The sequence below is a fragment of the Varanus komodoensis genome, unplaced genomic scaffold (genome assembly GCF_004798865.1).
Source record: "Varanus komodoensis strain SLA01 unplaced genomic scaffold, ASM479886v1 scaffold9, whole genome shotgun sequence".
Lineage (NCBI taxonomy): Eukaryota > Metazoa > Chordata > Lepidosauria > Squamata > Varanidae > Varanus > Varanus komodoensis.
In genome coordinates, this window is record NW_025336598.1 from 170706 (window position 1) to 197072 (window position 26367).

The 26367-nt window shown below is 43.1% G+C and overlaps 1 protein-coding gene across 1 annotated transcript in view; it reads right to left on the bottom strand.

Annotated features, from left to right (window-relative positions):
* The window catches only part of LOC123017098 (von Willebrand factor-like), a 251520-nt gene that overhangs the window by 164747 nt on the left and 60406 nt on the right, over positions 1–26367 (bottom strand). The window contains exons 12-17 of the mRNA XM_044418233.1: positions 24148–24248; positions 11391–11586; positions 10674–10889; positions 5130–5370; positions 4090–4184; positions 2510–2670 (exon numbers count right to left, since the gene is read on the bottom strand). Of these exons, the coding sequence (XP_044274168.1) occupies positions 2510–2670; positions 4090–4184; positions 5130–5370; positions 10674–10889; positions 11391–11586; positions 24148–24248 (1010 nt within the window). The remainder of the gene's footprint in view (positions 1–2509; positions 2671–4089; positions 4185–5129; positions 5371–10673; positions 10890–11390; positions 11587–24147; positions 24249–26367) is intronic.

Genomic DNA, 26367 nt, shown 5'->3' on the forward strand with positions numbered 1-26367 from the left:
TTTTGAATACCTCAACTGGAATACTGTCGCCTCCACTAGCTTTGTTGTTGCTCAGACTTCCCAAGGCCCATTTGACTTCACATTCCAGGATGTCTGGCTCGAGGTCAGGGACCACCCCATCGTGGTTGTCAGGGACGTTAAGCTCTTTCTTGTATAGTTCTCCTGTGTAATCTTGCCACCTCTTCTTAATCTCTTCTGCCTCTGTTAGGTCCCTGCCATTTTGGTCCTTTACCATGCCCATCTTTGCATGAAATGTTCCCTTCATATCACCAATTTCTTGAAGAGATTTCTGCTCCTCTCTATTCTATTGTTTTCTTCTATTTCTTTGTACTGTTCATTGAAGAAGGCATTCTCATCTCTTCTAGCTGTTCTCTGGAATTCTGCATTCAATTGTGTGTATCTTTCTCTTTCTCCCTTGCCTTTCACTTCCCTTCTTTCCTCAGCTTTTTGTAAAGCTTCCTCAGACAGCCATTTTACTTTCTTGCATTTCTTTTTCTTTGGGATGGTTTTAGTTGCTGCCTCTTGTACAATGTTGCGAACCTCCGTCCATAGTTCTTCAGGCACTCTGTCTATCAGATCTAATTCCTTAAATCTATTTGTCACCTCTACTGTATATTCATCAGGGATATGATTTAGGTCATACCTGAGTGGCCTAGTGCTTTTCCCTACTTTCTTCAACTTAAGCCTAAATTTTGCAACGAGAAGCTCATGATCTGAACCACAGTCAGCTGTAGTTTTTACTGACTGTATAGAGCCTCTCCATCTTTGGCTGCAGAGTACATAGTCAATCTGATTTCTGTGTTGACCGTCTGGTGATGTCCATGTGTAGAGTCATCTCTTGGGTTGTTAGAAAAGAGTGTTTGCTATGACCATCGTATTCTCTTGATAAAATTCTACCAGCCTGTGCCCTGCTTCATTTTGTACTCCAAGGCCAAACTTGTCTGTTATTCCGGTTATCTTTTGGCTTCCTACTTTAGCATTCCAATCCCCCATGATGATAAGGACATCATTTTTTGGTGTTAATTCTAGAAGGTGTTGTAGGCCTTCATAGAACCAGTCAACTTCAGCCTCTTCAGCACCAGTAGTTGGGGCATAGACTTGGACTATTGTGATGTTGAATGGTTTGCCTTGGATTCGAACTGAGATCATTCTGTCATTTTGGAGATCATATCCCAGTACTGCTTTTCCTATTCTTTAATTGACTATGAAGGCTACTCCATTTCTTCTGAGGCATTCTTGCCCACAGTAGTATACCTGATGGTCATCTGAATTAAATTCACCCATTCCTGTCTATTTTAGTTCACTGATTCCTAAGATGTCTATGTTCAGTCTTGTCTTCTCTTGTTTGACCACATCCAGCTTGCCTTGATTCATGGGTCTTACATTCCAGGTTCCTATGGAGTAGAGATCTTTGCAGCATCGGACTCTCCTTTCACCACCAGATACATCAGCAACTGAGTGTCCTTTCGGCTTTGACCCAGTTGTTTGATTCTTTCTGGCACTACTAGTACTAGCCCTCTGCTCTTCCCCAGTAGCACACTGGACACCTTCCAACCTGAGGGGCTCATCTTCTGACATCATATCGTTTTGCCTTTTGGTACTGTCCATGGGGTTTTCATGGCAAAGATACTAGAGTGGGTTGCCATTTGCTTCTCCAGTGGATCACATTTTGTCAGAGCTCTCTGCTATGATCTGTCCATCTTGGGTGACCCTGCACGGCATAGCTCATAGCTTCATTGAGCTACGCAAGCCTCTTCACCATGACAAGGCTGTGATCCATGAAGTTATTAAGTAAATATGCTTATTATTCAAGGAACTGTAACTACTTTGCATTTGTACCCAAGGAACAGGAGGCAGAGGACCAGGGTCTATGCTCATTTAATCTTCACAACAACTCTGTGAAATAGAACTTCCTGAGAGACTTGTCTGTCCACACAACACTCAGATATGCACCCAATGTTTGAAAGGGGTAGGGGAAATAGGGTCGCATTCACTGTCCTGATCCACAAGCACTGGATTTTAAGCTGAAGATATAAACAAAGCATACAATTGCTCACATGTGAATTCTGTATGTGTGGCTCCATAATACTATCAGATGAACAAGATCATGAGTAGGGAAACTGGCTGTGATTCTATTTTCTGCTCCACACATTCAGCGGATGCCTGAACCATCAATGGGCCATAAGCCCAAAGTCAGCTAGAAGAATTCACAGCTGAGCAGAGGCTTGAGCCCAGGCCCTTCCTCTCTGTTGAATACTCTGACAATACCGCCACAATGAAGAGGAGTTGGCTACATCCAGACTAAGTCACACGTTAGTCCAATTGGAATCAACAGGGCCTAAACAAGTAATGCATACGTCTGATTTATATCAATGGAAATAAAGCATAACTATCTTACAACCCTATATTTTCACAAGCAGTGCAAATGAAGATTCTCATATAGTTGGCAGATACATAGAAAATACAGAAAGAAAAGCAGAAGAAGTATGTTCCACTATCATTTTCTTACCCATCCAGTGGGGCAGAGACAGCCAGACACACATCCATGGCTGACACAGCCTAACTCATATGTCTGACAGGTCTTCATACATTCTACTCCTCTAGCTCTTGGATCATTTGGAGGACATACAAACTTGGTCATTGGATGCCTGCAGGCTAAGCTTCGCTTTGCTTTAAGAAATAAAACAAAACAAAATGAACCATCTTTTTAACTTTGCTTGCCAGAAGTAAATTATAACAATACTTTGAAGAGTCATTGTCTCTAATATTAAAATTTCCCCAAAATTTCAAACATCCATAATTATACATGAGAGCAGCAGCCTAAAGAATTTGATTGCTTCCACATATCCTTTTACCAATGATATTCCTCTATTACCTAGAAAGAAAATTAAAGAGTTTCCACAGATAACATAATACTATATTATCCATGAATCCCCTTTCCCATGGCAAGGGTTTTTCTGTAATATTTATTCAGAGGCCAGTTCCAGCAAAGTTCCCTTGGAATGTTAATTAAACATTTCCTGTTTTCAAGTTATTCCAATTGCATAACTGTTAAACCATCCTGAGACTACAGTAAGGAATGGTCTAAAAAGTTTTAAATAAATAACAAATTTTTAAATATATAAATAACCTCCTATTCAGTTTATCAATTTGAATGATTTAGAGGCAATTCATCAATTTACCATAGATCTTGGAAAGAGGGACAAATATCTGTAATTACTGGTTTTCTTACATTTAATTTTATGTCCCTTCTTTTATAATAGAACATCACCATTTCAGTGTAAATGAAAGGAAAAACAATGTTATGATATCAGTAATTAACTTCAGCCCTTATTTTCCTAATCCTATGACCTTGTTGAACATAATAGACAGACTCTGAACACAGCAGCCTTTAAAAACCTCAGCAGAATTTGCCTGTTCATACAGAACAGGTCAGTTTGGGGGTTGTGGGGAGATCCAAAATAAATTGTGGGAAACTGGGTTTGAAAAAACATAGGATAACACAGAAAACATAGGTATGAGATGCTGTCTCAATGACATTGTCAAGATTCTCCATTCACAGTCTAAAATCAAGAGATGGCAGTGCCATCAGTTTTGAACCAGTGTTTACCCAGAATATTTTTGGTCATGACTGCAAAACTCTAGAAGGAAAATTTGTTGACACTAGATTGTCACATACAGAACAGTATTTTCTATTTAAAATCTTATATATTTCAGCAAAATCCATAATGCTTCATACATTGTAGCTGTAAACCTCAGGATACAAATATACACATAGCGATAGATCTCCAGATGTTTGTAAGCATGCTCTGTTTTAGAAAATAGATCTCACATTTAAATAAACTCACATTTGTATGTAATCTGAATTTCCCAGAAAGTTTCTCTGGGATGTGTTGTGCATGGGATGGCAGAGTTCCCATTTTGCCCTTCTCTGATTTAAAGAGATTGCCTAAGGAACCAGGGAATCATGGAGACAAGTCCAAGGATCCATACCATATTGCCTGATCTATCCTATTCTTCAGAATAGGAAGTATAGGAAATAATTGAATATGAAGAGATGCACATTAATTTTAAATTAAGAATACAAACCTCTGGCAGAAGGATGATGGTCAAAGAACATATCTGGTAAGGCAGCCCCCGGAATTCTGTTTGAGCTGCAGTGCATGAACCCATTTTCACAATAGCTAAGGAAAAAAGAGAGAAAGAAACAGTGTTCCTTTTTAAACAAAATGATATGCATTACTCACATGGCATTACCTGATCTAGCCTACAACAATGGTCAGCTCTGGTTTCCCAAGTAATATAAACTGCAAACTTGAGAGGCAAGACCAGAGCAACACTGGTGGCAGTGGGACTTCTCATGAAGCCACTGAGGACAATGAGACATGAGAGCCTGACTCTTCCCTTCCAAAATCCCCATAGCAAAACTTGCCTGTTCAGCAGGCATTTATAAGCAACATTCTTTCCAATGGTCCAGTCACTCAAAGGCTCAGTTACGCAAATGTGGTCCATCACATAATTTATTTGTTCAGCTTCATTTAAAACAGTAAGTTATCCCACTTTATCCTACAGTTGAGATGGATCTCAACAACACTCAGCAACAAGCCTAGCAAAACTGGTAAAATATTGTGCGATAAGGAATGTGCTACCTCAGTAGCCTGCTTGAGTTTCTCCCTTCGTCTTCTATTTGGTGTTACTGCTAAAGTGTTGGATTGGGATTAGAAAGACCAGGGTTCTGCTCAGCCATGAAGGGTGCTTGGTGATCTTAGGACAGTCACTGGCTATGTTTGCCCTTTTCAATAAGCCAGATGTCCTCCACACACCCTCCGTGCTTATGTTTGGACTTGGCCAACCACATACTTTGCCAGTTCCTGACACTGCACTTCATTCATGGTGCCCTCTAATCCAGGTGTGGATTAAGTCAACCCTCAAGTGTGGCACATGTTCTTGTTACTTGTTCTTTGCTCTAATCAGAGTAATGTAAATTAACGCAGGAGTGACTGCTGAATGACATGCATGTGAAAACACCTTCTGTATTGTAATGGAAGGTTGGGCAGGTAGGGTGGGGGGCTGGAGAGAATCTCTACCATGTATAATTGTATGAGATCAGATCCAAGTTCTCCACTCACCACGTGATGTGATGATCTGAGAAGAGATCATCTGGCTGGAAGATCTCACCATCATAGTAACAAGAGCACTGCAACTTTGGCAGACAGTCTCCATGTTCATCAAGGTATAATCCAGTAGGGCAATAACAACCTTCCATACAAAATTCATTGCATTCTGTGTCTGGGTAGGATAGGGACCGGCAAGTCTGGTTGCATGGACTTCCACACTGCTGGTAAATCTGACCTTTTGGACAGTTCAAAGCTTTAAAATAACATTAGAAGATAAAGGGATAGATTAGGATTTTTTTTAAATAGCATTTCTGATAACAAGCATGCTTTGCAGTTTCGAAGTGAAATTCTTCCTACTTTTATAGGAGTTAACACTTTGCACCATTGATTATAGCAATGCTATTCCAAAGGTGCCCTTGGCCCATAATCAGCTATAGTCAACAGTGGAAATGCAGAATAATGGTAGGAGTGGAAAACATTACCAGAGGAAAAAAATATGGCTTTGTGAGTGCTGGGAAAATAAAATATTACTACCAAAGAACTGCTACTTGAGGAAAGAATTCTAGTAATAGCCCCTTCTGATGTGACTCTAACTGAAGAGATAGAAACAGAAACAGAGTGACTCAGAAGGAGCCTCCTGGGCCATCTAGTCTGATCCCCAGCTCCAGAGGCCTCCACTCATGACATGCCCACCATGTGCATGTCTAGCCTATCCTTGAACACCCTCACTGATGGGGCCTCAACCACCTCCAGTGGAAGCCCATTCCAGATGCTGCAGTATGGCTTCTTTCTGAATGGTAAAGTAAAGGTAAATCCATCATGATGCTCCTTCCCAAACTGATGCCTTGGACACTGGGCCAGTATTTATTTTTGCCTGTATAACAGACAATTATTTATCTTTGTCTGAAGGAGCTAAACACAGGCCATTTGTTACCAGCCCTTTACTGTAGCCTGTCCAGTGTTTAATGCTGCCTGCCAATGTTTTTCATTTGCAAAAGAGGCAGAAAACCCCTGGCAGTTTATCAAACCCTTTCCAGACCATCATTTATGACTAAAGGGCTTCATTCAACTGGTATTCTTCAAGCTGTTCAAATCTAGTTTATTATTTCATTCCACTTGTTTGCCACTCCAGGAAGCACACAAATGGTTCTGTTCACACAATATGACAAGCAATCCTGCATGGTAACCATAGTTTGTTACCATGATCTATCCAAAAAAACATTCAAGTGGCTTCTTTGTCATTGTGGTTTCCATCCTCTCTGCATTTATCCCATCAGCCACTGTACCTGAAAATCAATCCCAAACTACATTGCTCCCTGCCTATGTTGCCTGTCTCTTCCTCACTGATCCACACATGGAAGCCAGATGGCTGGAGTGACTCCTGTAGTTGCCACTCTTTGCAAGGGATTCTGTGGTAGTTGCAACATCAGGACCATGGAAACCATGATCCTGTGTTCAGACAGTGCACAAACATTTGTGGTGCAGAAAAACGATAGAATAAACTGTTGTTTCTTATGGTTTCTAAACACCAAAGCTTTCATGGTAAAATAGCATGACTGAGGTTGGACAACACAGTAGCCCAACAATGGTTAAAAACTGCCATGGTCTGCCATGTTGCCTAAACCCAGCCAACATCATGAAATGTTCTTGGATGTGTAAAAAAGATTACAAAAATTGGGGATTTTTTATACTCAACACTAGGTGGCAGCAATAACAATTCTATTCTCTTTTCACAAGGTAGATTGACCTTCAGCAGCCAGATAAAATTCTGAAATTAATTTGAATATTTAAATTAATTTCTGAAACAAATGCTTGATGTCTATTTCAAAATATGATTTAGTGGTTTCAGTTGAATAATAGCATTTGCTGAATCGCCAGATATATGTAGTATGAATAATATTTTCAATTGCCCTGTGAAAGTAGAAGTATTATTGCCCTGTGAAAGTAGAAGTATTATTCGAAGAGATGAGACAGAAATATAATTAAGAAAAAGAGTGGCAGTCAAGCCTGAAGGTCCCTGTATTGAACTGCAACAATTTATTTGCACAATCTACAAAGCTGTGGAGCAAAATGAATATTTGCACCATTGGAAAGCAAGGCATTGCCATGCCATCTTTGTGTTTCTAAAAAGCATTACTAGTCCAAGAGGTACAGCAGCCAAGAACTAGCTGCTCACCAAAGGATAACACTCATTCTTCATTATCATTTTCACAGGCCACAGAAGAGAGAATCTCAGTTCCTGAGCAAACAGCTGCCATTGGTCCATCACCACTAATTACACAAGACTGCCAGTTGCAATCTCCATCCATTAAAGGAATGGCCATTTTCCCTTGTGTGATGGAAGATGTCTAAAGCACCAGAATTATTTAATGGATCCACCATCAGAGAAAATTGGCACTTCCAAAAAGCATAAAGTGCTTCATAATGGACATGAGTAAAGGGGAGGGAACATCACAATATTAAAGATTAATTGTGAAAATGTTCTGTGTTCAATTACAGCAACTGCCAACTGTAATCCTACCACATACCTTCTCTAACCCCTTTCCTGTTCTACACTCATTTCTATCTCACCCCCTTAATTATTTATGTGTCTTTTATAATATTAGAATTTTTTTTGTGGGGGGGAACTCTTCAATAAAAGCTGAAATAGAAGAAAACACTACCACTCGCCCCATATTGAGCCTGCAAGTCTGCATAATATCAAAGAAGGGGTTTTCTTTTTCTTTTTTTAATTAACCTGCTGTTTCCTTCCCTAAGTACCTTCATGAAGCCTTGCTATTGTTTGACAAAATCATATTCCCTCAATAAATACTCTTCTGCTGGCAAATTGGGTAGCAACTTTAAAACATTTAGCCAAATATCATTGGCTTAAAATGGTGACCCACTAACCCCTCACTTTCCATATGGATTGAATCACTTAGCCCCACCCCGCCACACCTGCCAAAGCCATTCCAACCTGTTAACTCAGTCCCATTTCCTATTAAAGTGACCACCCAATGAGCAGCTGCTGCATTCTCTGCAAATTTAGCCATTTTTTGTGTGAAGTCAAGGCTGACAAATGCAAAGCAAAGGTCAGAGACAAAATGCAAGAATTATCATTGTGCACACCTCTCCTCTTGCAAGTCAAGCTGTTCTGCTAATCATGTGTTGCCATGATTTGGGAATCAAATTTCAGTGTCAATTACAGGAAGCACCATTTTTTTTTCTCTTATATAATTTGCAATGGGATCATCTGAGAGACCTTGATGAGGGAGTCCCTCCCTTCTGAAGTTAACCCAATACCTTGAAGAGAGAGCACTTTCCCTTCTTTGGGGGTGTCTCTCCATTTTGAGGAACCTGTTTTATGAATGAGTGAGTTTTTCACAGTTTGAGATCTTTAGTCCTCCTATGGAAGGGGAGTCACATGAATGTAGGGCTAACTCAAGACGTTTTACTTTCTGAGGGAAAAGGCAAGATGGCACCTCTTTGAGTTCAACCTTCATTAGCCAACTGGACTTGCAGCTTCCCCAAAAGCTGGTCCCCAAAGTGCTGCCACATATACAATCAGTTGCAAACCATCATCTGGAGGAATGAGTTACCCAATCCACAGTACCTCTGCTTTTTGTGGATTTTCTTTACCTTCATCCACCTCAGAACAACCTCTAGACACTGATTCACAATCTCAACAGCCTCACTGGGAAGGACAGATGGAAATGAGAGACAGAGGTAAGCATCATCTGCATAATGGTGACACTTCAGGCGAAGCCTCTGATGACTTCCTCAGCACTTTCACATTGATGGTAAAAAGCTTGGCAGAAGGAATGGAAATCCCACAAGCTTACCTTATTTCAACAATGGCAACAGGATAGGCTTGTCCATCACACCTGAGGGCAGCAGGCTAGCTTATGGCATGTAGAAGAGGCTTTGTGGCATTTGTCCTCCATGGGAGTGAAATGACTCGGAGACTCAGAAGGAGCTGAGATAACTGCCACTGCTATCCTCCAGCATCTGCCATATATGGTGGCTGCCTCGCGCTGCCTCATGAAAGGGCTAGCCCTCCATGGACCCCAAAGCTGCTTGAAATATTTACATTTTTTTTTAACAAATCCAAACCACATCATACTCTATGTACTCCTCAAGAATGATGGAGTCAATTGCCATATAAGTTCCTAATCTTCCTCATTCTGGTTGGTTTTTTTTAAAGTAATACTTATCTCAGTGGTTTTTATGATTGACTGTATTTTTGGAATATAATACCAATAAAATATGAATGTTGAATTATAATCATTTTGAGATCAAATAATATTTTTACTTCCATTTAGGCCTTCAAAGGGGTCTGTTTGAAGATTTCAAAGGACTGATACTGACAAAATGCATGGAGAAGACTTAAGAAACAGGTTGATTTGCTTATCATTGCCATTTTAAATAACAGGGTTTTAGCTGCCTTTTTTGGATATGTCTTTATTGTTTTTATGTTGTTTTACGAATTTTCAAAAAGCAATAAGCAGAGTTTACATTATTAAATTAAATTAATGCAAACTTTATGCAGGAGTGCCCCTGCAGCATCAGCAGGCGAAGGTAGGGAGGAAACATGGATACACATGCAAGTGCTGCTCCCATGGACCACATGATCCCAACTATCCTAGAATTCTTTACAAACCCTGTTTTCTAAGTATGTGCATGCAAATATATGTACAAAGCACTCACAACTGGGAACCTAGATAAGACAGCTTCCTGCTTGCAGAATTTAAACAAAAAAATTCTATCCAATATGTTTATAAAACCAAAGGTCCAAATCTTTCTAGGGTAGGCAGAAACAAAAATAAAAAAATAAAATGTTGGAAGCTGGCCTTGCCACACTTCCTCATTCCCTCTGTACTTTGCTGTACATGTATTGCAGGCAAATTCCTACATTCAACTACAATCTCTTGGCATTTACTACCAAACTGAATTCTCCAAAATTCTAGTCTTTCCCAAGGCAGGGAGTTTATGTTGCTGTGGGGATGTGCAGTCAAATCATCACCCAACTGCATTCTTGAGTAAGGATAAATGGACTGGCCCCAATAGTAAGCAGTTAGTACAATTATAGCACTATTTCATAGACACTGGAAATGGTTGGAAAACCAAATTTGGTTTAATATTGCATCAGCCTTTGAATTTAGGAATTTTAATTTTTTTGGAGTTGAATATTAGAAGTGCTAAAATATATTTTAGATGCATTTTCTTTAGTGCATCTATTTCATCAGTGTATATATCTTCTTTATAGATTCACTTTAGATCCTCTCATTTTATAGAGCTCTAGATCTAACTTTCATATCTGTGTCACACTTCTTACATCTATTACATAGTTGAAGGGAGCTCTGCAGGATCCATTCTTCATGTTTTCTATCAGCCCTTCTAATCTACGCATAAAACTTAAGGTCCTGCTCAGCCTTCTGAAGTGGAAAGGGGGTATTTGGGCACTGATTAATGATGCACCTGCACTGCACATTAAAACACAGATGCCAAGTCCTGGCACAAATTAAACACTATACCCAGACGTTACCTTTACAACACTTGTTGGTAACATACACATACCACAAAAATCTGGCTGCCGCCAGTTGAGGAGAACCCCTGCACGGGCACAAGCCATGGCGTAGGCAGAGACAGCAGAACACAAGCAGTCTTTGCCATCAGAACAGGAACAGACATCATAGCGGCAATTCTTCAGGTATGGAGAAGGACTGACTTTGTGATGGCAAGGCTCAAATAACGGAGATAAGAGAACAGCACACGAGACTTCAGCATACTTGGCTAAAATTGGGGAAAAAATAAAATGTTGTGTTTGAATATATAAATGTGTGTTAATACTATAACTTTACCTGTTATGAATAGAAAAAGGAAAAGCACAAAGAGGACAAGTGTTCTGGCAGCTGAGGGTCAAACTGTTTTATAGACTGCTAGTACATTTAGTAGCTAAAATGTAATGACAGACTAGGAAATCTTTGGTTCAAATCTCTAGCCATTAGCTTACTAACTACCTAGTGGGTGGTGGCCAGGGGCAGAGGCAACACCACCAATGACTCCCATCCCCAATGGCAACAGGATTGGGAGAGGCATCCATGGCATGATACTGAGAGCCTACTAGACTCTTTCATCTACCCAGTCATGTATGAATGTTTTCCCCAAAAGAAACTTGCTAGTCTTTATGTATGGTGCCACCAATCTCTGCTGTTTCTAATTTGTACCACTATTCTAAAAGAAGAAAATGTGCTCTTTTCCCATCATCATGACCTCTGCAGTGAGTTCCAGTACCTAAGCGAGGATTACTATTACAAGAATTGCTATCTTGTTTCTGCAAATCTTGACAATCTCCCTTGAGCTTCCAGGAATTTCCAAAGTCTTCAACAAGGGTTTCCACCAGGCCAGAGGGTGTAAGAAAATCATCTCCTTGATTGCCATCGTAGTTACCACACAGACCACAAGTTTGCTCAGTATATTCTGGCGATAACTGCAGAGACATAAAAATTATCTTCAAAATTCTGTAGCCTTTTAATTGCCACCATTAATTTATTCCTAAAGCATCTCTACTAAATAGATGCTGTACCTAAAACAAAACAAAATACACTGGCCACAATCCAAAATATATTACACCAACATAGAGTGAATCAAAAGGGGTCTCCCGGGCCATCTAGTCTGACCCCCAGCTCCAGGCGGCTCTGCTCACAACATGCCCACCATGTGCATGTCTAGCCTATCCTTGAACACCCTCACTGATGGGGCCTCAACCACCTCCCGTGGAAGCCCATTCCATACCCTTGGGGTCCTAACTGTCAGAAAGTGCTTCCTGGCATCTAAATTGAACATTGGTTCCCTGAGCTTCACTCCGTTGGAGTGCATCCTGCCCTCCTCTGCAGGGGAGAACAGGTATCTACCCACCTTCGCATGACATCCCCTCACATACCTGTATGTCACCATCAGATCCCCTCTGAGCCTCCTCTTCTCCAGGATGGAGACCCAATTCCCTCAGTATCACCTCATACGGCTTCCTCTGCAAACCGGCCACCAATCTTGCGGCCCTATGCTGCACTGACTCTAACCTGGCTATATCCTTCCTATAACGAGGGGCCCAAAACTGAACACAATACTCCATTGCGGGCACACCAGAGTAATACCTCTCTTGATCTAGAAGCAACACTTCTGGCTATGCAACCAAGGGTGGCGCTCACCCTCTTGGCACCGCATCACACTGCTGACTCATGATTAGCCTGTAGTCAACCAGCACCCCAAGATCCCTATTAAAAGTTCTGCTCTCCAGCCACTTGCCCCTAACCTGTACTTAGGACACCCATTCCTATGTCCCAAGTGCAAGACCTTGCACTTATCCACATTGAACGCCACCCTGTTGTCACCTGCCCACTTCCATAGTCTGTCCAGATCCTTTTGGATCTAGAGTACCTGCTCCTCAGTTGTGGCGACTGCCCCAGTTTTAGTATCATCTGCGAATTTGATCAGCAGACTGTTCACCCTTTTTTCCATATCACTGATGAAAAGATTAAACAGGATCAGCCCCAGGACAGAGACCTGGGGGACTCCACTTGTCACTGGTCACCATCCTGATGATTCCCCACTAATGGTTGCCCTCTGCTTTCGGTCAGTGAACCATGTCCTAATCCATTGGACACTGCATTGGTCTATCCCAAAACTTTGTCAAAGGCCTTGCTAAAATCTAGGTAAACCACATCCACTGCATCCCCTCCATCTAGCCACCTTGAAACCTTGTCGTAGAATTCCACAAGGTTTGTCTGGCAAGACCTGTTATTGTGGAAGCTGTGCTGTGTGGCCACCGGTCTCCCTTCCCAATGTATCATCACTAGATCTCTTGCTATTATGAGCCTTTCCATTGTTTTTCCTAAAAGGGACATAAGAAAATCTTTAATTCTCCCTGTCACTTCTACTATGCTTTTTGAAAATTGGAACCACTGACACCACCCTCCAATCCTCTGGAACTTCACCCGTTCTCCACAAGGCCTCAAAAATGGAGGCCAGCGGACGTGAGAGAACCCCTGCCAACTCTCTAAGTATTCTTGAGTGTAACCCGTCAGGGCCCAGTGCCTTTGTGATGTCCAGTGCCCTGAGGAACCCCTTGACTTCCAGTGGGGTGACTCTAATCTGTGTCACTAAGTACCCAGCCTCATCTAATCTCCCATGCAGATTTCCCCCATTCTTCTCTGGGGAGAACACTAAGCAAAATAGTCATTTAGCATATGTGCCTGTTCCATCACATGAGTCAATGGATCCCCTTCCTCCTTATAAAGCAGTCCCACTACCTGCCTTGCCTTCCTCTTGCTATTTACATGCTGATGAAAGCCCCTTTTGTTGCCCTTCATATTCTTGGCAAGTCTCAGCCTTAGCCTTGTAAAAAATCCTTCTGCAATGGGCCTCCTCCTCCCAGTATACCCTTTTGTCTATTTGCTCCAGTATCCATTTCCTACGGAGGCTCCTCTTTTGTCTAATTCCTCTAACCACCTCCTTTTGCATCCATGGCGGCACTCTCCTTCGCCTCCCCACCTTACTAACTAGAGGTATTGTCAAGTCTAGCATCTCCAAAACCTCGCTTTTGAGTGCCATCCACCCCACCTCAACTCAATTGCCTTTCAGTAACCTGTCCCAGGAGACTTTCCCCAGTCTGGCCTTCAGTTGGCCAAAGTTGGTCCTCTTGAAGTCCTAGCTTCTAGTGCTTGACCTGCTGCACGTCCTCATTCCCCTGATCTCAAAGCAAAGAATGGAGTGATCTCTCACATCCAGAGCTCCCCTAATCATCTATCAGCTCCTCCCTGTTGGTCGAGACCAAGTCAAGGATGTTTCCCCCTCTCATCACCTCTCGGTCCCTCTGTGTGAAAAACTCTCCCTCTATAGCATCTAGGAAGTGACGTGACCTTGCTGTCACTGTTGGGTGAGTCTCCCAACTACTGGAAGATTGAAATCTCCCATAATTACTGTGTTCCTCCCCTGAGGTATCCTTAGAGTCTGATCTGTCAGGACATCATCCAGGGTCTCAAGTTTACCTGGAGGGTGATAACATACCCCCACTGTCAGGTCTCTCTCCCTGTCAAAACCCCTTAGTTTCACCCACACTGCCTCTACTGAATCCCCATCTGTGCAGCATTCTATCTCATGGCATCCTATCCCTTCCCTGACATATAAAGCTACGCCCCCATCCCTCTTTCCCTTCCCGTCCTTTCAAAACAGGAGATACCCCTCTATGTTTACATTCCAGTCTTGCCTTTCATCCCACCAAGTTTCTGTGATCCCCACCAGGTCATACCCTCCTATTCCCAGGAGAGCTTCAAGCTCTTCCTGCTTATTACCCATGCTCCTAGCATTGGTGTACATGCACCTCAATTCCTTCCCACCGCTTCCTTTCCTTGGAGTTCCCAGCCTCCTCCTTTCTCCCATCCTCCCTGATACCAGCTCCCTCTCTGTAGGAGTCCTATCAGTCCCTGCAGTACCTCTAAAACCCTGCTCCCAGAGCCTTGATCCTCTCCCACAGCTGGACAAAGCTGGACAAAGCTGGCAAGAGCATTTCCAAAGGACCTTTTCCCCATCCTCCTGAGGTGCAACCCGTCCCTTGGCAGAAGTCTATTGGCAAGGAACCAGCTGCCCTGGTCAAGGAACCCAAAGTGATCCTTCTGGCACTTCTCCCTAAGCCAGTCGATCACCTCGGCAACCCTTCTATCCCTGCCTGGCCCAAATCCCCGGACTGGTAAGATAGATGCGAAGGCCACTTAGAGCTTTAGGTCCCTGAGTTTCTTCTCCAAGGCCTCAAAGTCCCTTGTGATCCCGCACACACTCTGTCTGGCTACGTTATTTGTCCCCACATGGATCACCAGAAGCAGCTGGTGACCCCAAGAAGGAACAAGACACTACACTCTATTCTTCACATGCTGGATGCATGCGTCCAGCAGGCAACAGACCTCCTTCACCTCAAGGTCAGGATGGCACACCACCGCCTCTGTGCCCCTCAGCATGGAGTCCCCGATGATGATCACCCGCTTTTGTCTCTTCCCAGTGGTGGTAGGTGGCTTTGTCCTGGCCCTCACCTCTCTTGCAGTGGCCTCCAGGCCACATGTGGTCCCAAGCTGGGTGTCCTGCTGGTTCCCAAGCCTTCATCAGCCCCAGCCTTCCCAAGCAGAGAGAACCTGTTTCCCAGCTCCAGAACGGTGCCAGGAGAAGGAGGAGGCCGTGGGTTACATGCCTCCATGTCTCCCCAGGTTTTCCTCCCGTGGCCCCTCCCTCAACCCTCTGTCTGGAGGGGAACTGTTCCTGGGGGGCCTGGAAAGCTCTCTCAGCCCTCAGACACCTCACCTCCTCCTCTATCAGGGTCACAAGCTTGTACTGAGGGAAGTGTATCCCTGTCTCTCCTGATTGAGAAGGGTGAACATGTTGCAGCTGTCACAACAGACAGCAACACCTGTGATTCCTGCCAAGGCCATCTCCTGGCCTGCCATTGGGAACCCCTCAGAGACCCTTCCTTGTTCCCCTGCCTTGTCTGTCCTGCACTACTCCTCACAAAAACCCACACACAAGGACAAAAAAAAAAAAACCTGCCCCCAGGGAAGGAAGTACCCAGGCAGTCCCAGCTGCAGCCACAGGACACAGAAAAGGGACAGCACCCTTGTTGTTGCCAATGGCTGGGCATGGTCTTATAAGCCTCTCAGGCTGCTGGCCTTGCCCCTCTGCTTCCTCCTGGCCTCTCTGGCCCCACCTCCCTTCCTCTCTGCTGCTCCTTTCCCCCTGCTCCTCTGTCCAGCTCCTACCTTGATTTCGCCAGTCCACTGGCCACCCTCAGCACACTCTCCCAACCTCTGCCTCTGCTGGTCCTGCTGCTCTGCCAAGAGGCAAGAGCCAAAAGATTTATGTGGATACAAATTGGTATCCCAGCCTCCACCCCTTCTCAGTCAAAACACTCAACAACAAAAACATAAACACAAGTTCTATTTAGTGCAAGAAGCTCCTGAGGAAGGGAGTATTCAGTGAAAATGTCCAGAGATTGGCATGAAATAAACAGACACCTATCTGTGTGGTGCTGTATCCCCTTGGGGGTGAGAGTCACACCCCAAAAGAGCAATTAAAGGCACAATCCTATGCCTTCTGTTGGGAAAGTCCAAATAAATCCTCAGATATAAAGATATGCTTTTGCGTGTCCTTCAATATAAAATCTGGCAGCAGTGCCTTTGCTCTTCTCCATTCAAAGGGACTAGAACTTTTTGCCCAGCTCCACACACCTGGGAAAAGCAGGCAGTCCTGTGGGCTCCAGTATTCATGCATTTTCTTGCAGAGTCAGACAAGCTCCTACCCGCAACAGTGCTTACTTTGCTATGTAAAAATGCCTGGCCAGCTCATGGTTTGCCTTAAGGAATGTTGTATCTCTGATTGCAAAAACCACAGCATTTTAAACCTACTAGATTTCTATAACTCCTGATTGTTTTGTTTGTTATCAGTTACTCAAACCTTCAATGGGTCATGATGCCTGTAATAATTTCTCAATGTTTCTGTATTTTTCCCCATGGATCTCACCTTCTCACCCATTCAGATTCTCATCACTGCCTTGAAACTGTGGACAAGACCCACAACTTATTTAAAAAAAACCTCTGAATATACTCTGAAAGCTTGTAGCTGGTTCTGTATGCTGGCCATCCAGCAATGCTGTTGTATTTGCCTCTGTCAGAGGGATACCTGAGGGTTCAGCCAATAAACTGCTGAGGTCTGAGTGTGGCATCTTCTATGTGGATCCAAGTGTACATTATCCTGGTTCTGCTAACCAAGATTGCCTGACACGTCTCAACATTGTCTGGGAGGTCATAAAATAATTTGGAGTCCCAGCTCTGAGTTTCTGTAGCCTTTGAGCTGAAACCCCAAGGGCCAAGCCCCACCCTACCCCTTTGCAGCAGGTGTGGAGAAAACTGCCAGCTGCTTCTCCAAACCCCCCTCCCTTCCCTACATGGTTGCAGCTGAGCCTCGAAGGGAAACATGGTGTGCTGAGAGGCTGAGGCCCTGACATATGCAGATACAAAATGGTATCCCAGCCTCCAAACCTCCCCAGTCAAAATCAGCCATTGCTGTGCCGCCTTCTGGGCCTAGGATGGGGCATGGGGGGCATGGGACATAGGGCTGTGCCAGAAGCATGTGGATGGGCCAGTTTCTTGGTCACTGCAGGTTGTGCAGTGGGAGTCATCATCAGATCTTGAACAGGAGGAGAAGGGGCAGGAGCAATTGTAGACTGAACCCTCTGAAACTCCTCCAAGGCTGTTGAGTGAAGTTTCTCACACTGAGCATGAATGTCATTCTTTTTTGGTAGAGACTGGAGTGGTTTCAGGAGGGGAGGGGGAGCAGGTGGGGAACCTCAGTCCAGTAAGTAGGTATCAGGAGAAATGAGCTGATCAGCTGGAGGGGCTCTGTCACTCTTGCCATCTTGCACTCCAACAGTGAGGGTGCCACTGAGGGTGGAGCCAGCAGCCTTACTCAAGGGGAGGGACCCTGGGGAATTTTCCAATTTGGATTCAACTTTTTGCATGAACAGAGACTTCTGCTTCTAGCTTTAGTAAATGCTACTTAAAGTCTTCTGTCACCTGTGAAGTTACAATTAAAGAACTGTTTTTCAAAGGATTGCCTTGGGTCTTTGGTAACTGAAGGAAGGAGGGAAAGATTTAGCTCACAACAGTATCCTTATAATGGAGCAGCAGCAGCAGCTGAAATGTATTTTGCTGTTATTTGATTAAATCACAGTTACTGCTCTCATGCTTATCATATTTAAAGCCTGTGAAACTGACATGATGGCAGATACAGGCCAAGCACTTGCCCCATAAGCATTCCATATGTGCCCCACCACATAGAAAAGTATCAGAAATCTTGGTTGAAGGAAGAAGGTCACTATTCATACTCTTCTACTGCTTCATAGCAAAATAGCTGTTAAAAGTGCTACATTAGTTACTTAAAAGCGTAGCTTAAGACTGCTCTCACTGGGCAGTCTTCAGCAAATTACAATTTTCTCAGCCACAGTCCCACATCTCCAATAAGGGAATAAAAATGCTGGCCTAGCTTTCAGATCAGTTTAAAATACTGAAATAATGAATATGAAGCACACACACTGTGCTGTAAAAAGATTATTCTGATATGAAAATATGTGCAAAGCTTAAACCAGCTCATACTGAGACTAAGCAGCTTTGTAAATGTTGGTTTCAACTGTTGACGGATGAACTCTCTGGAGAACAGAAGACAGCCAAGGTCCATATAATCCAGAATCCTGCTTCAAATAGTTCCCAGCTACTTATTTCTGTAAAGCACACAAGCAATGCATGGAGGAAAATAATGTTTTAAAATGTGGGATAAAATATTTTGCATAAGCAAAGTGCACTCTCTTACTGTTTGTCCCTCAGCAATTGATACTCAGAGGCATAGTGATTCTAAACATCTATATTTCCCTAATATTAGTTGGAAGATGCACTCAGCAGTGGCAGCCAGGTCCCATTGCTTTCTAGGAGCTATGGAGGGAGAGGTTTTTTTTTCACCCAGAGGGTCTGAGAGGCAACAAGGGGTGGGGGAACATTCAAGACTTGGTTTTGACCAACAGGGTGGATCTAGTGTGCAGATTAGGGCACCTCTGGATGCAAGTGATCACTCTGCCCTATGCTTTGCGATTGGAGAGTGGGTATATGCATCAAGTTAAGTACTAGGAGTTGGAACTATACGAGAGCCAGCTTCGGTCAATTGAAGGCCAGACTGGAGGACGTCTCCTGAGATAGGGTACAGGAAGGCAAGGGAGTTCAGGAGGGGTGGATGGCTCTAAAAAGGGAGGAGTTGGATGTACAAGCCTTAATGATACCACAGATTAGCAAAGTGGGAAGGTGTAAGAGGGTGCCACCATGGATGCAAAAAGAGGTGGTAAGAGGGATTAGAAGGAAAAGAGACCTTCACAGGAAATGGACACTGGGGCAAGTGGACTAAAGGGTTTACCAGGAAGAGGCAGCATGATGCAGGATACTTCACAAGGCTAAGACTGATTATGAGTTGAGATTTCCAAATATGTCAAGGGCAACAAAAAGGGCTGCTACCTTCATGTAAATAGGAAGAGGAAAGGGAGACAGGCAGTGGGACAACTTAAAAGGGAGGGAGGGAGGGAGGGAGGGAGGGAGGGAGGGAGGGGATCTGGTAACTGATGTAATGGAGCAGGCACAGATGTTAAATTATTTTGTTTCTGTGTTCTCCCCAAAGAGGGTTGGGAGAGATCTACTTGGGGAACTATATGAGGTTGGGGTTATAGGGGCACAGATTGGAGTCACCTCTCTAGAAGTTAAGCAGCTCCTCAAGACCCTGGATGTTACAAAGGTGCTGGGCCCTGATGGACTACACCCAAGGGTACATCGAGAATTGGCAGAGGTACTCTCTCGTTTGTTGGCTTATGTTCTGGGGGCTCGTGGAAAATGAGTGAAGCTCCAGAGGATTGGAGGGTGGCATCAGTGATTGCTATCTTCAAAAAAGATAGCAGAGAGGATATGGGGAACTACAGACCAGTTAGCTTTACGTCCAATTCTGGGCAAGATGATGGAAAGTCTCATAATAGGGAAAATTCTAGAAACCCTAGAGAGGGATGAGGTGTTGGCAGCCATGCAGCATGGATTCCATAAAAACAGTTCCTGCCAGATGAACTTCATGGAATTCTATGACAAGGTCTCGAGGTGGCTAGACAGAGGGGATGTGGTGGATGTGGTTTACCTGGATTTCAGCAAGGCCTTTGACAAAGTGCCCCATGATTTCCTGGTTGAGAAATAATTGAGCACCATCAACTATTGATGATGATTGATGCATCATCAGTTGGATTAGGGCATGGCTGATGGACCAAAAGCAAAGTGTGACTATCAGTGGGGAATCATTAGGATGGCAGCCAGTGACGAGTGGAGTCCCCCAGGGCTCAGTTCTGGGACCGATTCTGTTCAATCTTTTTATTAGTGACCTGGAGGAGGGTACAAACCAGTCTGCTGACTAAATTCGAGGATAATACCAAAGTAGGGGCAGTGACCACAACTGAGGAGCAGGTGATCCAGATCCAGAAAGATCTGGAAAGGCTGTGGAAGCAGTCAAGGAACCAGAGGATGGCATTCAGTGTGGATAAGTGTAAGGCCTTGCACTTTGAGACACAGGAATAGGTGTCACAGGTACAGGATGGGGGACAAGTGGCTGGAGAACACTTGTGAAAGGGATCTTAGAGTACTGTTGGCATCAGGCTGAACATGAGCCAGCAGTGTGATGCGGCAGTTAAGAAGGCGAACACCACCCTTGGATGTATAGCCTGAAGTGTGGCTTCCAGATCTAGAGAGGAGTTGACACTACTCTACACAACTCTGTTGCACCCACAGAGTACTGTGTCCAGTTCTGGGCTCCACATTATAGGAGAGACATAACTAGGATAGGATCAGTTCAGCACAGGGTCACAAGAATGGTAGCCGAGTTGGGAGGGATAACATATGAGAAAAGATTGAGGAAACTGGGTCTTTTCAACCTAGAGAAGAGGAGACTCAGAGGGGATTTGTTGGCAACATACAGGTATGTGAGGTGATGTCATGTGAAGGAGGGCCGTGTCTTGTTCTTCCCTGCAAAGGAGGGTAGGACACATTCCAATGGGGCAAAGGTCAAGGAACCAGGCTTCAGGTTGGATTCAGAAAGTATTTCCTGACAGTTAGGACCCCTAGGATATGGAATGTACTTCCAAGGGAGGTGTTAGAGGCCCCATCAGGGAGGATGATGAAGGAAAGATTGGACAACCACATGTTGGGTATTACATGAGCAGAGCCAGCTAGATCCAGGGGTAAGACTAGATGGCCTGGAAGGCCCCTTCTGATTTGCTTTATTTCTATGTTTCTACTTGAGATTCCATTTTGCCACTATGGCTAGTATTTGTTGATAAAACTATCCTTTATTAATTTGCTTAATGCCTTTTAAAACTGCCCAGGCATGTACTAGCAAATTCTATATTTAAAATATTGTGTAAAGTAGTACCAAATTTGGCTGTCCTGAATCCACTAATAAATGTCACTGCCATTGCAAGTTCTAGTATTTTACAGCTACCTGCAAGGGAGGACAACCCTACAGCATCCCCCAAAGTTTGCCTACTTGACTTCTCTCAGCTTCCTTAGGTCAGTCACCTTTCTCTCAAGGGGACCATCTTGTTCCCCAAGAGCTCCATGTCCTATATATGCACCATGGTTCTAAAAATATACACTTATAATGTAATTCTACGGAAAATTACCTAAGAGTAAATTTCATTGAGTCAGTAGGATACAATGGAATTTGTCATGAATCAGATTTGCACTGTTAGGCTCCAATTCAATGGGACCTTTTTACTTCATTCAGTTAAGCTACCATCCAATGTCCTCTTACCTTGGAGTAGGCTCATTTAAACACTGAGAAGAATTTACTCCTGAGTATTAAATTAAGCACTTGCAAATCTTACTGATTTCAATGAGAGCCTTAATATTTTAGCATTATATTACAGCTCTCAAGTTCCTTAGTTTGTGGGAAAGAAGCACAGAAGCTTCTAAAATACTGCATAATTAATATTGCCAAAATGAAGTACTTTCATAATTACACTGGGATTTTCCAAAAGTGCCAAAACATATAATCTCCATCTTCCAAGGTATTTGTTGAAAATAATGGATGATGACCAGAGAGTGGATTCCCATTACAGATAAGGCCACAGAACAAGGCAAAAAATGCCGTGTTCCAGGAACATAGCAGGAAGGCTTAGACAGTGCTGCATTTATAAAACTGTCTGCTCTGATCACTGGCAATGAATCACTTCCCCCAATTATCTAAAATGTTTGGCAAATCAGCTCGTTCTGTGTGTGTCAGATTATTTCTGAGTGCTCCAAAAGCAACAATAGGTTGGTGTTTAATGAACAGATGGAAAGGAACACAATGATTTTTTAAAAAATGATTTCCTGAGTATGGAAAGGATTAAAGCAGGAAATATATACTATTTAATACTATAGCTTTTAGTATCATAACTGTGGTAAACATTTTCAAGTAGAAAACAGGAAGACATTATCTGGGATGACATGGTCTAGAGTATGGTTAAACCAAACTAAAAAAGGAATATAGGGAAAAGTTAGTTACAACATTGATCATGCATGATATTTTAAAAGAATGTTCATGACCCACTGACGTGTTGTAAGTACAAGAAAGCAAACTCATTTTGTCTTAACTGTTATGGTGCAACAAATGTGTCAAGTGATCTGAGTATTAAACGATCTTTGAATAAGAAGGGTTTTTTCCTTAATACAAGCTCTAGCTAGTTTAATGTTCTTTACCCAAAAAATAATGCCAAACAGTAAGGCACAATTGTGTCCACTGGAAATTAGGTAGTAGTATGAAGGTAGACACCACAATCCATCTCCCACTGACTCCTGAAGCAGAGGTAGCAAGATTTCAGGCCACATTATTCCTCAGGAGCATGAAATAATCTATCAACAATGTCCTGCATATCACTGTACACTCTTGACTTCATCTATAACCTCTGATCACTACAGCAAACAGGAGGACTTTCATTGCTGACTGCAGTTCTGGAGGGAAGAGCTTGCTCTTATACAGCTCTTCTTCCAGGCCTCCTAGCTGGACCTGGGGCTGATCATGCAAATATGGTGGTAGTTGCTCTTGTTCTGGCCACCAGAGCAGCCCAGATCCTGACACCATGAATGTCCACAACTTGTGATCAATTAAACTAATCTGAATTCACTGTTTGTACTTCCAAGTAAACTTAGAAAGGATGTGGTAGCAAAAAAGTTTCTCAACAGAAAACAGACTGGGGAACATTCAACACTTCAAACAATAAAACAGCATAGTGTGTAACGGGGGGGGGTGCTTTTGGGGAGGGGGAAATATGGAATTAGGAAAGGGCTAACCCTTTCTTCCCCATGTAGTCTTCTCACACATGCACAATGCAGCCATTAATCTTTTCAAAGACCAAGGAGAGGCCAGGAGAGGCATGCTGAGGTGTGTGTGGGGGCGGGGGGCGGCAGAGAAATGAAAGGGTAGTCACCAAGAGAGAAAGACAGAGAAGGATACAGAAAGGGGAGAAAAAGCAGCAGAAAAAAGAGATGGGTCTGAGGAAGTGAGAAAGGAGAGAGAATTGAATGGAACTATGTGAGAGACTTGGTCTGTGAGAGAGTGTGTGTGATGGCTCTGGCCTACATGTGTGCATTCAGGAAGCATGGTGAAATGTGGCATATTTGGTCACTTTGCATTCCAATGGAGAAACAATGGTTTGCTGTAAGAAAGTGTTAATCGCACAAGCACACATGGTACTAGTTTTCTGATTTTAGGTTATTGCCTCTACAGTTGCATTTTATGAAACAAAAAAATGGCAGTGCTAAACTACATGCAACTAAGCACTGAATGCACTAAGCACTGAATGCACTTTTGCCCTAAGAACTCTGCCTTATCCGTATTTGCTTGGAAGAAAGTCCAACTGAATTCAAGAGGACTTCCTGTTAGGAGCATAGACAGGTTGTGATCCCATGCCAAATTATCTGAAAGCAAAATTAGGACAAACTTTGTTCAAATAATTATGTGCAGGAATAGGCTGTTAAATGTGAAAAGTCTGAGCTACAATAGGTCACATTCAATTGACCAGGCCTTGGCAGAAGGAGACTTATTCATACCAAGCCTCACCAGTCCAGAGGCATGCTATTTCAGGGGTAGTTACTAAACAACACTATTCTCTTTGAACTAGAGCTGCAGGATATAAACATTCATAGACCCAGTTGCTCACCAAGCCAGGTCTCAGACTGGGTTCAAGCTGCAGAGTTCCTGACAGTATACAACCATCAAAACATGGAAATTAAATGAGACCAAAGCAGTCCTGAAATGCAAACATTTACATTTCAAGAAAAGATAAAGGGCTCTGCTTTAATGTGCTGTTGCACCAAAAAGAAAACCTGGAATATCCAGCATACCATAAGGAACATTTCTTAGATAAACCATCTAAGTAAGTTATGAATGGAAGAAGGAACCATACCTTCATCACAAGTGTTCCATGCCCATCCCAGTCAATCTGCATGTTCTCCCTATAGCTGAGCCGAATTGCTGACATCACAGTGTGCTGGATATGGAGAGACCCTGAAAAACCAATAAGTGACTTACAAAGGAATGAGAATAGGAAGCAAACCATATCAATATACTTCAGGAAATCAAATCAAGGTCATTTACTGGAATCAAAATACAGATCATTAGCTAAAAGACAAAGCTACATACTCAGTGGCTCATACAGCATGCAGCTCTGCTCTAAATGTATAGAACATAAAATGGCCACTACAAAAAACTGAGGCACTGCTTCCTGTTTGCCAACCCTATGCTCCAGATCACATTGACAAAAAATGATCCACTGGAGAAGGAAATGGCAACCCACTCCAGTATCCTTGACATGAAAACCCCATGGACAGTACCAAAAGGCAAAAAGATATGATGCTGGAATATGAGCCTCTCAGGTCGGAAGGTGTCCAATATGTTACTGGGGAAGAGCAGAGGGCTAGTACTAGTAGCACCAGAAAGAATGAAGCAACTGGGTCAAAGCCGAAAGGACACTCAATTGCAGATGTATCTGATGGTGAAAGGAAAGTCCAATGCTGCAAAGATCTATACTCCACAGGAACCTGGAATGTAAGATCCATGAATCAAAGCAAGCTGGATGTGGTCAAACAAGAGATTACAAAACTGAACATCGACATCTTAGGAATCAGTAAACTAAAATGGACAGGAATGGGTGAATTTAATTCAGATGACCATCAGGTATACTACTGCAGGAAAGAATGCCTCAGAAGAAATGCAGTAGCCTTCATAGTCAATAAAAGAGTAGGAAAAGCAGTACTGGGATACAACCTCCAAAATGACAGAATGGTCTCAGTTCGAACCAAGGAAAACCATTCAACATCACAATAGTCCAAGTCTATGTCCCAACCACTGGTACTGAAGAGGCTGAAGTTGACCAGTTCTATGAAGGCCTACAACACCTTCTAGAATTAACACCAAAAAATGATGTCCTCATCATCATGAAGGATTGGAATGTTAAAGTAGGAAGCCAAAAGATAACTGGAATAACAGGCAAGTTTGGCCTTGGAGTACAAAATGAAGCAGGGCACAGGCTGGTAGAATTTTGTCAAGAGAATACGATGGTCATAGCAAACACTCCTTTCCAAAAACCCAAGAGATGAATCTACACATGGACATCACCAGACGGTCAACACAGAAATCAGATTGACTATGTGCTCTACAGCCAAAGATGGAGAAGCTCTATACAGTCAAAGCTAGTGGAGGTGACAGTATTCCAGCTGAGGTATTCAAAATCCTAAAAGACGATGCAGTAAAAGTACTACACTCAACATGCCAGCAAATTTGGAAAACTCAACAGTGGCCACAGGATTGGAAAAGGTCAGTTTACATTCCAATCCCAAAGAAGGGCAATGCCAAAGAATGTTCAACTACCGCACCATTGCACTCATTTCACATGCTAGCAAAGTGATGCTCAAAATCCTACAAGCTAGGCTCCAGCAGTACGTGGACCGAGAACTACCAGAAGTACAGGCAGGATTTCGAAGAGGGAGAGGAACTAGAGATCAAATTGCCAACATACGCTGAATCATGGAGAAAGCTAGGGAGTTCCAGAAAAACATCTACTTCTGCTTCATTGACTATGCTAAAGCCTTTGATTGTGTGGATCACAACAAATTGTGGCAAGTTCTTAAAGAGATGGGAGTACCAGACCATCTTATTTGTCTCTTGAGAAACCTATATGCGGGTCAAGAAGCAACAGTGAGAACTATAGATGGAACCTCTGATTGGTTCAAAATTGAGAAAGAAGTTTGGCAAGGCTGTATACTGTCACCCTGCCTATTTAACTTATATGCAGAGCACATCATGAGAAAGTCAGGGCTAGAGGTATCACCAGTTGGAGTTAAGATTGCTGGGAGAAATATCAACAACCTCAGATATGCAGTGAAACCACTCTAATGGCAGAAAGTGAAGAGGAACTAAAGAGCCTCTTGATGCGGGTGAAGGAGGAGAGCACAAAAGTTGGCTTGAAACTCAACATTAAGAAAACTAAGATCATGGCATCCAGTCCTCTAACTTCCTGGCAAATAGATGGGGAAGAAATGGAGGCAGTGACAGATTTTATTTTCCTGGGCTCCAAGATCGCTGCAGTCCCCATCTGCAGTGATCTTGGAGCCCAGGAAAATAAAAT